The 16,459-nt window shown below is 44.7% G+C and overlaps 1 protein-coding gene across 1 annotated transcript in view; it reads right to left on the reverse strand.

The window, feature by feature from the left end:
• Window positions 1-11,444: 11,444 nt before the first annotated feature.
• LPIN1 (lipin 1) overlaps window positions 11,445-16,459 on the reverse strand; it is a gene marked incomplete at both ends in the record, with an annotated part of 84,856 nt that continues 79,841 nt past the window's right edge. Inside the window, 2 exons of the mRNA XM_081997406.1 lie at window positions 11,445-11,604; window positions 12,403-12,506. Of these exons, the coding sequence (XP_081853532.1) occupies window positions 11,445-11,604; window positions 12,403-12,506 (264 nt within the window). The remainder of the gene's footprint in view (window positions 11,605-12,402; window positions 12,507-16,459) is intronic.

Genomic DNA, 16,459 nt, shown 5'->3' on the forward strand with positions numbered 1-16,459 from the left:
CTCTCCACCAGCATCCAGCCCACCCTGGGCTGCCTCTCCCTTGGCTGGTGGAGACGGTTCAGGGTGGGGAGGGAAACTGAGGCAGGGCTGCACGTGGCTGGAGACAGCTTGTACCGTGGGTCCGACAGCAAGGAGGGCCTCGAGGGGACAATGGATGCTGGGTATATGAGCCAGGACGTTGGTGCTCAGGTCCTTCAGCAAGGGTCAGGCTGCAGCTGGGACTGAAAGCCAAGGGCTGGCTAAGCCGGCGGCGTGGGCACAAGCACTGCTCAGCCCTCCTCACAGGAGCGGGTGTCCATCCCTGGCTGAGAACTTCCTCCTGAGCGGCCCCTGGAGGCACCGAGCAGAAGACACAGGTGTGTGATTTTTTTTCCCCGCAAGACAGCACTAAAAAAAGAAACGAGAAGCAGCCTCCTGCATGGCTGAGATTCGCCCTGGAGGGCCGCTGCTTGCCTGCTGCTCTGCTCCTATGTTGCAACACAGGAAATTTGCTTCTGCTAACACCTGGTGTTGTTTCAAACAGCCAGATGGTCCTAACCTCAGTCTCCTGTAATTGATGGCCTACTTGTCTAACCCCGTAACTATCTCTCACTTTAGACACAGATGCTGCGTCTCTCTAAATACCGTTCCACATTAAAACATCCTACCTTCCTGTTTCGCCTATCAATCAGTGAGCAATTCTTACAGAAACCAGCAATGGTCTGTGTAAACCAGGAGACAGTGGGTGTAAGCAAGCAGAGATAAAATTATGCAGGCTTAAATTACAAATTGGATGTGCGGTTGAAGGATTTAGACTCGTGTTGCAAAATTAGCTGGGACATAACCAGCAAGAAAACAAACATTATGCAGTGACCCCAAGAGCAGATCTCCTAGCTGTTCGGACTTAGCCCACAAAAGCCAGGATGCCCTGGAAGATACTACTCTCTGTTATGATGACTAACACTAATTTGGTGTTTCTACGCACCACCCTAACTCTCTGCCCATTTCTAGCAAATCCAAATAGCCTTATATTTGCAATATCAATTTTCTGGGTTCTTCTGGTAGTTGGTCTCTCTGGGTCTCTTACTGCAGGGATCACGATAAGACATCTTAGAGGCCGCCACAGTACCAGAAGCCATTAGCAAAGCAGTGACACTTCGTGAGTTTGAAAGCCAGAAGCTTTTTACTTGACAAATTAGGGTCTGTCCTGAACTCCCTGCTTCCTCTCAATCCTTGTTCTAAACAGACCAAAGGTTGACACAGTACCTGGGACCCTGACAAGGGATTCAGGAAATTGAAGCTGAAGTTACTGAGGCTATCAAGACCTTTTGCTTCCTGATGTTAAATGGAGACCGTATTCTTCCTTCTCTCATGGGCCAGCAAGGACAAAACTTGACTGTCAGGTATTCAGAAGCTGAGACACTGGTGGTGGTCCAAATATCTTTCTTGCATAACCCCTCAGTTTCATATCACAGCACCTCATAGATGTTCATGCCTTGTCCTCAGAGCATGCCTGGGGACAGAGGAACTGCCATCATCCCCATCTTGTGAACGGAGAACTGAGGCACAAAGCACACTGAAGGATTCACCTCAGCCAACACAAGATGTCTTGTGCATGGGCTGGATCCTGTTCTTGATTTGGGACCAGGTTTTTGCTTCCCAATCACTCCTTCCATCTTGGGCAGATGGTTTTGATCCTGCGATTTCTTTACTTGTGGTATATCACTGCTCATGGTCTCATCTGGATGTAGTTGTGTCCATGCTCTCAAGTTCACTGACAGACACCAGGCATGACACTTTATAAGGTCTGTCCGCAATTGTATGAGGATTGTTATAAGAATAAAGAGGTCAGGTGTAGGATGGAGATGGACATAGTAACATTTAGGTTACAGTTTAATGGGACATAGACAAAAGCATAAGGTCCTGCTTCCCTCTGAGCCCATTTAACTCACTAATGCAGAACAAAACCGTCCCAGGAGTACAGCAAGCGGGCGGGGTGAAGAATCAGGAGGAGCAAAGGAGAAGACAGGGAGAGTAACTTTTTCCTTTAGGCAGTAATAAACCGGTAGATCAGAGCAGCCGCCCGTGAAACCACAGCCTTGGTTTACGAGAATTTACTAGGTCGAAAGAAAATGGAAGTGATTCCATGCCAATGATACGTGCAGAGGAGCAGCCCAGAGCGAGAGAAGACGCAAGCCTTGCAGCGAGGCGCGGTACTTGAGCGGGCTCTCAGGTTGTACAGAGAGTGCGTTAGAAAGCAACGTGGGTGTGAGCAGCTGAACCGCCCCCAAAGTCACCGTATCGCAATACAATCTGTTACTGACACAAAACAAACAGACAACACCCCTGCCAAAAAACACCCCACCCCATCATACTTTGAGAAATAAAGACATTTCTCCTGTTATTTCCAGTACATGGATCAGAAATGAAGTCCACAATACAGGGCATTGCATTTTTACATGATATCTGGATCCCTGCAAGAAAATGAGTATGATAACATTGGGTCTCCCTCTTTCTTTCCTCTCAGAACTTTCCCAATAAAGCTGCTTCAGTTTCTGAGCCTCACCATTTTTCCTTCCAATTGTTGTCTCTGCCAGCTTGAACTGGACAGCTGAGATGGGTAACTGAAAGGTCACATTTTCATCTTGATCTGTTGATTTCCTGACATTCCCAACGTGTTTATTTTCTCTTAAGTATGATTTGCTGTACATACCCATCCTCACTTTGCCTCTAAGAAGCTTGTGTTAGCAGAGCTTTTAGATTTTTCTGGCCTTTTTGCCGAAACTCAGGGATGACCTCAGCCTCCCTAACTAACTAATAACTAAATATTAACAATTTAATATTGTGTAGGCTTGCATTGGACAGAGGTGAAAGCAGTTCAGGACCAGATAGTGCCTTCTTTTGATATTGAACTAAACTACAGGAGAATTGAAGGCCTTTCACAGCGTCTGCCACAGCATTCTCCTGGATAAACTGGCAGCTTGTGGCTTAGACAGGTTTACTCTTCGCTGGGTGAGGAACTGGCTGGATGGCCGAGCCCAGAGAGTTGTGGTGAATGGCGTTAAATCCGGCTGGCGGCCGGTCACGAGTGGTGTTCCCCAGGGCTCGGTTCTGGGGCCGGTCTTGTTCAATATCTTTAAAGATGATCTAGATGAGGGGATCAAGTGCTCCTTCAGGAAGTTTGCAGATGACACCAAGCTGGGTGGGAGTGTTGATCTGCTGGAGGGTAGGAGGGCTCTGCAGAGGGATCTGGACAGGCTGCATCGATGGGCTGAGGTCAACTGTATGAGGTTTAATAAGGCCAAGTGCAGGGTCCTGCACTTGGATCACAACAACCCCATGCAACGCTACAGGCTTGGGGAGGAGTGGCTGGAGAGCTTCCTGGTGGAAAAGGACCTGGGGGTGCTGGTTGACAGCTGGCTGAACATGAGCCGGCAGTGTGCCCAGGTGGCCAAGAAGGCCAACAGCATCCTGGCCTGTATCAGAACTAGTATGGCCAGCAGGAGTAGGAAAGTGATCGTGCCCCTGTAGTCGGTGCTGGTGAGGCTGCACCTCGAATCCTGTGTTCAGTTTTGGGCCCCTCACTACAAGAAGGACATTGAATTGCTGGAGCGTGTCCAGAGAAGGGCAACAAAGCTGGTGAGGGGTCTGGAGCACAAGTCTTATGAGGAGCGGCTGAGGGAACTGGGCTTGTTCAGCCTGGAGAAGAGGAGGCTGAGGGGAGACCTTATCACTCTCTACAACTACCTGAAAGGGGGTTGTGGCGACGAGGGTGTTGGCCTCTTCTCCCAAGTAACTGGTGATAGGACAAGAGGAAATGGCCTCAAGTTGCGCCAGGGGAGGTTTAGATTGGATATTAGGAAAAATTTCTTCACTGAGAGGGTGGTCAGGCATTGGAACAGGCTGCCAAGGGAGGTGGTGGAGTCGCCATCTCTGGAAGTGTTCAAAAAATGTGTGGATGTGGCGCTTCAGGACATGGTTTAGGGAACATGGTGGTGCTGGATTAATTGTTGGACTTGATGATCTTGAAGGTCCTTTCCAACCTTAGTGATTCTGTGATTCTGTGATTCTGTGACCTTCTCAAGCCCATAGGAAGAGCCCAGCTCATGCCAAACCCTCTGGAAGAAGAGGTCCCAGTATCACCGAATCACAGAATGGTTTGGGTCGGAAGGGAACTTTAAAGGTCATCTAGTCCAACCCCCTTGCAATGACCAGGGACATCTTCAAGGAGATCAGGTTGCTCAGAGCCCAGTCCAACCTGACCTTGAATGTTTCCAGGGATGGGGCATCTACCACCTCTCTGGGCAACCTGTGACAGTCTTTCACCACCCTCATGGTGAAAAATTTCTTCCTTAGATCTAGTCTAAATCTGCCCTCTTTTGGTTTAAAACCATTACACCTCATCTTATCGCAACAAGGCCCTGCTAAAATGTCTGTCCCCATCTTTTTAGAAGCCCCCTTGAAGTACTGGAAGGCTGCAGTAAGGTTTCCCTGCAGCCTTCTCTTCTCCAGGCGGAACAACCCCAACTCTCTCAGCCTGTCCTCACAGCAGAGCTGTTCCATCCCTCTGAGCATTTTTGTGGCCTCCTCTGGACCCGCTCCAACAGGTCCATGTCTTTCCTGTGCCGAGGGCTCCGGAGCTGGATGCAGGACTCCAGGTGGGGTCTCATTAGTTTCATTATCCTCCCAGACGGGATGCATGTGAGGAAAGGAGCTACAGCCCGGACCCAAGACCCAGACCTGGCTCTTCCCAGGTGCAGCGTGGACACGTCACAACCCAGCGAGGCGCAAGCCCAGGTTCTGGCATGAAATTACCTACCCTGTACGCTGCTAGCATGGTCCCTGGCATCACCTCGGCCAGACCAGCCAGTCCTCCTCCCAGCAATGCCTGGGCACAGTCTGAGGGTCAGCAGAGGCCAGTGATTTCCCCGACCTGGCAGGCAGGCAGCTGGACACTCGCCAGAGCGTGCCGGTTGGCGAAGGGGCCACATAACAGCCCCTGCCCTTTACTGGGCAGCAATGTGTCTCCACAGGCATAGTCACCGAGCCTGAAATATAAATAGTTGTATCTAGCAATGGGGAATGGAAACTGTCCTGGTCATTTGTTTTGATGTATTTATGGCTGCTTTTAACCTAAATCTAATTTTTCAGAGCTAACGGTCCAAGCTTGCGGAGGATTCTCTCCTTCCGCCACCGTATTTTTGGCAAAAGCCAGAAACAAATTGATCATCTCCTACCTCTTTGCCTCCAGTACCCTATAGGGATGAGAGGGATCGGGAACTGGGTGGAAATCTGTAGCACTCGCTATTCACACTTCAGATTGCGGTCCTAGCTGCGCATTTCTGAACAGTCACCCAGATGCTAATGGAGCTGCTCCCGTGTCAGTGAGATCAGAGAAAGGCCTCCACTGTTTAATTTTTTAATATTTATTGGCTATAAATCAAAGGGCAAACACATACTGAGATATCAGGGGAAATGTCTTTTTTTGCTTGTGTTAACAGCGATGTTCTAAGATAAAGCTGTTATTTTAAAACATGACCTATTTTCACTTTGCACTAGTCTTTTTAACTGTCCTGAAAAAGAAGGATGTTTATACAATTTTGCAAAGAAACGTGAACTGTTCTCCTCCATTTACATTTCTTTGTTCCAAAATGTATTCCTCTTGTTGAGATTCCAGCAGACAAGGAAAGCAGACACAGCGGTTACTTTCCAACGTGAAACTTAAAACCACAATCACCCGCTCAGAAAACACAGAATGAGTCACAGGAAGGGGCCACTTGCTTGCAAAACTCATTAAAAGCAAGGCAAGGCAAAATGGATTTCCTGTATCAATAAATAGATTGCTGGCAGCAGGCAGAACACCTGACAGTGCTGGAGGCTAAAGACCAGTCCGAGAGTAGCCACTGGAAAAGCCAGATCAATTCTTCAGCTCAGAAACTGTATCTCCCCAGTACATAGTGGGGGGTTTGGCATTAGTTGGCTTAATCCAGCAAAGTGCTTAAGAACATGCATAAACTTCAGTGCAGGGAGGGGTGACACGTGCTTAAACAGACTGATAAATTATATCTGTATTTGTTTTCCAAAGCTTTGTATTTAATACAAAGCAAGTATTAAAAGGATACACACATGGTACTACAGAAATGCACACACTGCAGGTGAAAACTTTGTTGCCCAAGTTCATGAAAAAATAAAGAAGCTCTAGTCCTTACCTAAGCTTAAAATTTAGCTGTAATTGCAACTTTGTTTTGCTGTTAGCAGTACCCCTTGGACACTTGTATAGATTTCATTTTGGTCAATGTTACTCTCCCCCATTTGGCAAATGAAGCCAAAACGGCCTTCTCACCTCTTCTGTGTGATGCAGGCACACGGGATTTCGGGCAAGACTGCTGAAGAGGCAAAAGGCAGAGCTCAGCACCTGACCCAGCATCACCTGTTGGAAACAAGAAGCTGCTTTTTGGCCACTTCCTCTGTTTTTGTTCCTTTTCTCTAGTTCCTCCTAGAAGAACACTCATTTCTTGTTTTGCCTTGATTATTCTCCCTCACATCCCAGTGGCTGGAAAGGTTTTGATGAGGATCTGCTCCCCAAAGCATCCAGCAGCTGTAATTCCTCTGCACCACTGATGGGTTTTCTTTGTCTCTCCTTTACCGCTACCCCTTTCCTTGCATACCTCCAAGATGCTACAGGACAAAACGAGGGGCTGGATTTTGCTGCAAGCAAAAGATCTAGGACTACCTGAGCTTGTGGCATTAGGAGTTTACTCTCTTCTCCACTGTACTTCACTGGAAGAAGTTTGCAAAAAGCAAACAAACAGAAAAACCCACAAACCACCACACCAAAACCAACCTCCAGGCTTCACCTTTTTATGCATTCACAGAAGTTTTATTAGTCAGGTTTTTAGGCACTAGCTCTTAGCACCGATTTTCTGCCTCTTGCGATGATCTATCCTGAGGCGCTAGATGGCATCTGCAATACATATCAAATTAAGACTATTTATTTATAAGGAAAACATTAATGTAGTATTCTGGGAATATTCCCTACCTTCCCCATGCAACTTTATGGTTTATGGTCTTCTCAGGTTTGCACTCTCCGATTTCTCTACCTCTAGTGTTAATGGGATATTCCAGGGGCAATGAATATGTCCTCATAAAGTTTGGTTTGCTGATGCAAAAGAACCATTTCTCTGACTTTTAATTAAAAAGGCACCTTCATTTCAAAGCCTGCCTCCAGCACTCCAGTGTAAATGTTTATACAAGCCAGAGACACACAGAAAATAGAGAAGACTGAAGCAGCAATGACTGCCGGCTGCCCAAACGCGGCTGCTCTTGTATTTTTAACACAGAACTTGAGCTGCCGCAGAGCCTTATCAACTCCAAACATCTTTGTTTTCATACCAGCTAACGCAAGCCTGGCAGAATCGCTGTGCCGCAGTTAGTTTGCTCAGCAAACCCGGCAGCAGGAGCGAAAGGCAGTGCTGTGTGCTCAGGGACAGGAGGAAAGGGTATTTGCTTCTCACCAGTCGAATGGCCAATGTCAAAGAGGAGAACACCCCCCCCCCCCCCCCAAAAAAAAAAAAAAGACTATCTGGTCTCATTGCCATGAATGACAACACTCCCATTCAAAACAGTTTTTCCTTAGGTCACATTAGGAATTAGATGAAAGAAAGAGTAAAAAAACATTCTGGGGTGGGGCAAGATTCCCGACTGGTCCAGTTTGCTCCAGTTCCCATCTGGTTGCTCTTGGCTCCAAGGTGCTGTTCCCATACCCCAAAACAGCCAGAACCCAGGTCCCAGCCCTGTCTCCCTCAGTGAAGTCTTTCCATTTGAAAAAGCTCTGGGTCAAACGCTGTACCGGGACAGCAGACGTTTTGCAAGCGCTGCAAGCTACACCGGACAGCCCCAGTAAGAGACAGGGAACTGAGACTGGAGCTACAAAAGCCACGCTTTACAGTTTCAGCCGCTCTGGGAAAGCACTCTGCCATTATCAAACCATGCAGACAAATAGAAAAGTCAGGACAAAAAATTATATTTGCCTTTATTACAATATATATTTCTACCCTTGTTGCATTCAGAAGATCAAAACAAGGCGTTTAAGTGATTTTCATCATTGCAGTAGCACATATATATACAGAGTAAATACTGTATATAAATATAGGCTTCGAAATAATAATCCGTATCTACAAATAAAAAATACCCAATACCCTCTTTCTCCTCCCTCCCCAAAATACAGCAGTAATATTTTATCTTTAAAGTAACTAATGCTACAAGTATGGTATTCTTTCCCTCACATGGCACAGCTGGAGCAGTATGGTCATCAGCTTCAAGAAAATAAACATTAGTCACTCCTCACTGCTGCACATTCTAGTTTATGTGTATTGTATAAATAGAATATCCTGTGATTTAATGTGTCTGCATATTTATGTTAGCCAAATATTCTTTCTGTAACAGAAACCAGCATTACACTGCAAGCAAGGTTGAATTTTTTTCTTTCACAGAAAGAGTAGGAAATTGTTAAACCATCCCTTTTTTCTTCTACATGAATTAACAAAGCAGTTTAAATACTATGCATAAAATTACTCAGCTACTGAATCAAAATGTCTTATATTCTCTGAAAAAATATGGTGCTGTTTCTAGCAGGTCAAAACTTTGATTTTCGTAAGCGTCTTTTCTGGGAGCAAATTTGATAAACATTAGTTATATAAACACACATTCGTTTCACTGTTCAGCTATATTTTAACTCTCAGATACAGAGGGGTATACAGCATGTCACAAGTAAGGCGTTTAACTTCACAGAATCAGAGAAATGTTGGTCAGAAGGGACCCCTGGAGGTCATCTCGTCCAACTTCACGCTTGAAGCAGATGATGGCCAGCGCCAGATCCAGTCAGCCATAACCCTGTCCAACCACGTCTTGAAAAACTCCCGGACGCAGATTCCGCAGCGTCTCAGGGTTACCTGTGCCAGCGCTGCACTACGCCTAGAAGTCTGATGGAATTAAAAGGACCACTCATTCACGCTATCGTTCGCTTTGAAATACTAATGGCAACAAACACCACTGGATTAGCTATTAAGTTATAAATAAATACATCACAGGCTTTAATTGTGGAGAACTTTCAGGGACCATCTTTTCTCGTGGAAGCTATTGTGTGTGGTACTTTCAGAAAAACAGACCATTAACGGTTGGGAAAGATTTAAAAAGGAAAAAAAAACAACAAAACACTAATACTCTCTTATTGGAGAGAAAGGTTGGTTTGGTTCTATTTTGCAGAATAAATGAGACATAATAAAAAGGTCTTAGACAGGCATTTACCAAAACTGAATTAAAATAGGATGCAGTTAGTGTATTAATCCATTTATTCAATCATTAATAAGGAAAGTGTGGCTACGTTTAGAGACGCAACCATCTCAGTTTGGCAACCTGCAATCCTCACCTACTGTCTTTCAGAAAATCCATACCACATTTCTTCCATCTTTAAGTAAGAAGATATTTGCATTTTCTTTAAACTTTCAGGACAGCATAATCAGTCTGGGTTGTTAAACACACATTTCTTCCTCTTTTACGGAAGAGGAAGTTTATCTAATGGAAGAGTGTTTATCTAATTCTGGTATTTCCAAAGCGGGTGTGTACCTTGCCCAAAGCAGCAACGTTCATGTGAAAAGGAAGACTTAGGGAGGGCTCACCACTGCACATTGCAGCTGTATAAAGCATTGCACTTATATTCATACCTATTGAAGGCACAGGGAAATCATCAATTGTCCCCTGATATGCCAGATAAAGTCTGCGGCACTACAAGTTAGAAAACCCCTACTACAGAATTAGCATCCTACTTACGTTGCTGTCACTCTTGACATGCACAACCAGAGCTTGTTGAAACAAAAAAACGTGACACAGAGCAGCTGTTCCCCAACTTTTGGGTGCTAACTGACCACAGTCACATTTTAAAACTTCTCCTGGACCACTCTGCCTGCCTGTTATTAAACTCTTAACAGAAAACACCACAAAGCAGCTGCAAAACACGTACCATAGCCTCACAGATCACAAGCTGGCAGAGACCACAGCTTGTGAGCCACTGTTTTAGCCATATTGAAATACAATATACATGGAATCCCATGATGCCATTTTTAGTGTTTCAGAGAACAATTAGACTTTTAAATATATTTTAAAAGGAAAAAAAAAGATTCTTTCATAGCTACAAGCATATTTGAGGATCATTTTGTACATGGTCACTTGATGCCTATATTTTCAGTAAAGTACCACGTGCAGTAAAGGCAGACCATTTGGAAAACATTACCAACTGATCTGCAGTATTGCTTTCAGCACGCACAGTTAAGTCTTAAGGCAGTCAAAAGCAGGTAGCAAAAACACTATCTACAGCTTGTGTCTGGACAAGTAGGGAAAAAAAAAAGATGAAAGAGGAGATTTCATTTTCTTGGAGGAGAGTAAATTGCATCCATTCTTTATATAGAATGTTTTCTTATAAAAACAAAAAAAATTCCATACAGTAAAACCCTGAGATGCATCATTCACCAGCATCAAAGTTCACATTTCAGCCAAAATAATGTTTCAGATAAAACTATTCCATTTTGGCAAAATTGTCAGTGTTCTCGGCTCGGTAACAATCTTGAAACTCAGCACATTCGGTGCAGAAGAGGTCTTCACTGAAAAGCACCGACTTCAGTAAGATGGGCACTACACACAGTGGCCTGTGTCTTCCACTTGCACACATACCTTAATCCAAAGAGCTGTTCTTGAAGCATGGTACAACTCAGATTGAGAAAGACTGACAGAATCTGGCCATCTTATTTCATTTGCTTTCTATTTAGATTACACATAATTTATTTCCTCAGAAAAGTGTTACCATGTCAAAACAATAGGCTGAAAGAAATCAACACAGCTGAGTTGGCTGTGATGGCTACTCTGACTTCAAACAGCTGAGGATCTAGACCAGTAATTAACTCTTAAACAAACAGTTTAGAGGAAGATTCATTTGCTGCTTCAGAGAAAGGAATTTTGACATATGGATTGCAAACTCTGTCTGTGTCACCGGATGATGTCAGGAATGGTGAGCACCTTCAGCTCCCTTACTTGCAAGGGGTTCTGATGAGATGAAAGATGACTTCAGTGATGCAGAAAACATACAGAACCACTTTATGACCTTATGGCATGTTTAACTGCAACTCCAACATCACTTCACTTTTATTTGACCTTAAATAACGAAACAGTATGGCACAATTTGAGGAGCTGGGTGAGGAGCTAGAAACACAACTCCTATTGCTAGTAAGACTCCTTGTCATCTGGAAACGTGACTAAGTGTGAAAAAGCATTTCTAAATTTGCTCACAGCAAAAGAATACAATGCTCACAACATCACATATTCCAGCTGAACTCTCAACAGCAAAAGCCAAGTGGTGCCCTTTCAATACAAGCTAACTCATTCTTTAAGCTGAGGCCAACAGTTTGGAAATGCAGTTAAGATGAGGCTGGATGTACATCCTGAGTTTCAAAAGGCGGTAGAGGTTCTCTCCAGTAGGTGAACTGACTGTAGGTATCAGAACAAGGGAAGTCTGAAGAATGGCTTCTTTTCAGCAAAGGGAAAATGTGATCTACCACTTCACATAGTCTGACATAGCTGGAAAATAAATAAAAAGAATGCTGAACCATTTCAGATCTTCTTCCTTTGAATTTTTTTTAAGTCCCCAACCACTAAGGCATGGCTACTCTTACACAGACAAGTCATCCTCCTCAAACAAATGAAACTAAACTTGATTTTGGTGCCTAGCTTCCAGAGAGGATTCACAGTTCAGTTAAGATATCCATTCATTCTAAGCAATGATATCTACCTAGTAAGAAACAGATGCTACTTTCTGTCCAGATCCCCTGCTAAAACATTCAAGCCCCTATTTTACTTCTTCATTTCAGCTCCCTGCTCAACTGATTATTTGTATTTCATAGGCATATGGCTCCCCTTCAATTAAGAGCACTCTTAACATTACTAAAGGGCATGTCCATTCAGTGTTAGGTGCTACAGTGCCCAAGCACCTTGCTGGAAGCCTTCAGCCCTATCTTCAAATTTTCTTTTCTGGCTCTTCTAGATAGGAGCTCCAGGAAAGGGAAATTTTGAAAAGGCCATGAAAAGGCAGATGGCTTCAGGAAACTAGTTAATCTCATTTTCATGCTGACTAAATAGTACACTGATAATACCTTTCCATCTACTTTAATCATGCAATATATTAAACTTAATAGTAACCAATTCTTTTTTGTCAGTTTAAAGTGAAGGAAAGTGCAAAGTCTGTATTTTATTCTAAATGCTTTATGTTTTGTTTGAAATATTTTCATGAATCAAATGCATCTTTGGGCAACTTGAGCCATAGGTTAGAACAGCAAATTAATTTAGTCTATAAGGTGTTAGGGAGAAGACATTACTTACGATGAGATGTTTGTCTTTGCATGCTCTTGTATAAGTTCTCCTTTGGGGTTAACGGTAAATATTCTGTTTAAAGAAACTCCCACCTGCTTGTATGAATAAACATCCTAAACAGAAGAGAGAAAAAAAGTAAGAGGAAAAAAATCATGATTCTGCCATTGGACAACAACATTTATTCTTGCTGGAATATATTACACAAAAGAATTTATTTGCACAGTATTGGTACTAAATTTACCTAGTTATTGTGTACCTGAAATTCTCCAGTATGTTACAAACGAGGTCAGTCTAAGAAAATCCTCATGAAAGAGACAATTTGCAGCTAGGTACGGAGTTTGCCACTTCATTTTGAACTATTGATCAAAATCCTATTTGTTTTTTTCAGTAACTTCCCTTGACACAGAAAAAAGATTTAATAAAAAACTAATGCCATTTGATGTGAAAGCATTAGCACTTTCATTTTTCTTCCAAAGAATATTTCAGTTACTGAGTGTCTTTGTACTGGGTTTGCATGGCAAGGTTTTGGTAGCGGGGGCTGCAGGGGTGGCTTCTGAGAGAAGCTGCCAGAAGCTTCCCCCATGTCCGACAGAGCCAACGCCAGCAGCTCCAAGAGGGACCCGCCGCCGGCCAAGGCTGAGCCCATCAGCCACGGTGGCAGCACCTCTGGGGAACGGAGTTAAGAAGGGGGAAAAACAGCAACAGCAACTGCAGCCGGAGAGAGGAGTGAGACCATGTGGGAGAACAGCCCTGCAGCCCCCAGCCCAGAGCAGCAGGAGGGGCAGGAGGGGCTCCAGGCGCCGGGGCAGAGGGTCCCCGGCAGCCCCTGGGGAAGTCCCCGGGGAGGCCGGCTGTGCCCCTGCAGCCATGGAGCTCCCCGGGGGAGCAGATCTGCACCCGCAGCCGGGGAGGGCCCCACGCCGGAGCAGGGGGATGCCCAAAGGAGGCCGTGACCCCGTGGGCAGCCCGCGCTGGGGCCGGCTGCTGGCAGGGCCTGTGGCCCCGTGGGGAGAGAGAGGAGCCCCGGCTGGAGCAGGGTTGCTGGCAGCACTTGTGACCCCATGGAGGGACCAGGCTGGAGCCGTCTGTCCTGAAGGACGGCACCTGTGGGGGGACCCAGGCTGGAGCCGTTGGTGAAGAACTGCAGCCCGTGGGAAGGACTCACGCTGGAAAAGTCCATGGAGGACTGTCTCCCGTGGGAGGGACCCCAGGCTGGAGCAGGGCAGAGGGTGAGGAGTCCTCTCCCTGAGGAGGAAGGAGCGGCAAAGACCAGGTGTGATGAACTGACCACAACCCCCATTCCCCGTCCCCCTGCGCTGCTCGGGGGGAGAAGGGAAAGAAATCGGGAGTGAAGCTGAGCCAAGGAAGAAGGGAGGGGTGGGGGGAAGGTGCTTTAAAATTTGGTTTTGGTTCTTATTACCCTACTCTGATGTGATTGGCAATAAATTAAACTAATTTCCCCAAGTCGAGTCCGTTTTGCCCGTGACGGTAACTGGTGACTGATCTCTCCCTGCCCTGATCTCGACCCACCAGCCTTTCGTTGTGTTTTCTCTCCCCTGTCCAGCTGAGGAGGGGAGGGACAGAACGGCTTTGGTGGGCACCTGGTGTCCAGCCAGGGTCAACCCACCACAGCGTTATACCAAGTATCTTGCAACAGTGTACAGAGTTTAAAACATAACTGACTAAAGAGAGAATAGTTTTGTAAGGACAAGGTCAGAAAAGGAAATCATAACAACTGCGTCTACTTTAAAACCTCCCAGAAACTCTTGTCTCCCGAGTTCAGATTTGTGCCATATCCATACATTAACTCCATGTCAGAGCAAGGAGGAAAGAACGGAAAGCAAGGAACATATGCCAGAGGAGCAGCAGTGAGCCCCAACAGGTAATGCAGATGCAACTCTGGGAAGTACGATTAGAAGTAAGATGTAAGGAAAGCGATGAATAAGTTTTGATCTAGACTGAAGAAAAGCTTGACAAAAGCAAAGATGAACATTAACTACCAGAATATAAGAGCAAAACCAAGCTTCTATTTTGCTAATATAAATCATTGGATATGCGTTTAAAAGCTGAGGTGGTGAAAGACTGGAATGTTAATGAAGATATAATGATTATTTTTATCTCTATACTGTAAAGACTGTTCCAAAAAAATTAAGTAACTGAATAAAAGTGAACAGTAGTCACTTCAAGAACCCAGCATCCTGGCAGTCCATGCACTACCTACACCTGTAACATCCATGAGTACTGAAATTTCACTGATTTTATTTCAGCAGAAAAAAACAAAGCAAAAAGCCAAAACAAGCAGCACAGAAAATGGAGAAAGTGATGACCCTGATCTTCACAAAGCCAGTGGCACATCTCACACCTGAAGATTGCACTCTAACAGCAATCAGAGGAGTGAGTGAGCAGTAATTCCTTTAGAAACATTAACTGACTGCTTTACTCGAAATTTTATTGAAGTATGCATGAAAATAATTATTTGATTTCCCTGAGGTTCAAAAAAAAATGGAACTAGACCTTATCCATAATACAAAACCACAAAAGCATCTAAAAAGTTATTTCAGAACCACGTGTTTAAAGGTACCTTGATAATGGAAATTAATCTGCGCATGATATAACAACCTAATATAGCAATTGGACAGTGAAGACCTCCTGTCCTCCCTGACATAATACTTTTAAAAATGTAATTTGCTAAAAGATGAAGCTGAAAAGGTTGCTGTTCATAAATGTCAGCAACCCTAACAGAAATATGAGACAAATGTAGAAACAAAGTCCCATCAGAAAGGCATGCTGAATTCTCTCAAATGTATCACAGAATCATTAAGGTTGGAAAAGACAACATCCATGGTTGTAGTGCCAAAATATCTTGCCAGGAACCTTTAGATTTAGGCATCTAAACTGCCTGGTCTCTGAATGTTCATATTCACACTGGCAATGGCCAGTGTCCACATTTATACTGATAATTTCCCCAAGCTATCAACATTTCTGCTAGTGAACGTATCTCAGCCCTTACAGCGCTGAGCACCTAGGACTGGAATCCACGGTCCTTGGGAGCTTCAGTGAGAAGCCTTTAGCTCTCCTGGAGTCAATGGAGAAAGATGGTCACCTAGCACCTGAATAAATTACTCTCCAGATGTGTCCCGTTTCTCTCCACCGACTAAAGAAAGAGGTAACCAACTGAAGTTTTCTCTTGCTGACCGTACTAGGAAATACGAAGGGTCAAGGACCGTTCTCTTAAGACTGAAATGGTAGGCCAGGATACAGGCATACAATTAAGTGGGTTTAGCTTCCAAACCAGGGTGGATGCACCCAAGCTGCATGCCAACGGTCCTTAGCTGTAAACCCTACACTGGTGTTACCAGGTTACTTGTTACACGTTAATATGCTACGCATCAGCTTCTACAGCAAATACTGCCTGACAATACAGAGCTGGAGGAAGTACCAAATGCTCTGTGGGGCTCCTGGGCACAAATAAGGGGCCCATCTGCCTAATTTAGTTAGCGTCTAAATTTAGGTGCCCACTGAAACTGCAAACATCTAAAGTAGGTCTTACATATACGCCCTTCTGTGAGCAGGATGCTTTCAAAGATTTCAAAGGCACCTATAATGTTATCGACACTAGTAAACTGAACAGTGTGAGTGCCAATCCTCAGACTTGGAAGTCTCTTGACATTGTGCCAGAATTATTAAACTCTCTGCATCCCTCCCCTCAAAAAAAAAAAAACCAAAACAAACAACCCAATGCAAACCAACCTCTCCACACCCCCACATACACACACACATCCCAATCTGGCTATATCAAACACACACTGGGAAGAGTCCATGCCCCCGGCTAACACAGCGATCATATCCAGAAATTGCCTGGAAGACTTGACAACTGCCTCTGCCAAAACAGTCTCTTGGATCATGCTAACAGTTTAAAAAATGGGACAGTCTCATGCCAGGGTCCCTAGTCCCTGAGACTGTTTTATTTTCTGGATGCATAAAAATATTCTTTGGGCCTGGACAGGAGTAAGAAAAGCTTATAGCCCAATTATACAGCCTTCAAATGGGTGAGAGATATCCATCT

This window comes from Phaethon aethereus (assembly GCF_964289735.1).
Source record: "Phaethon aethereus genome assembly, chromosome: 3".
NCBI lineage: Eukaryota > Metazoa > Chordata > Aves > Phaethontiformes > Phaethontidae > Phaethon > Phaethon aethereus.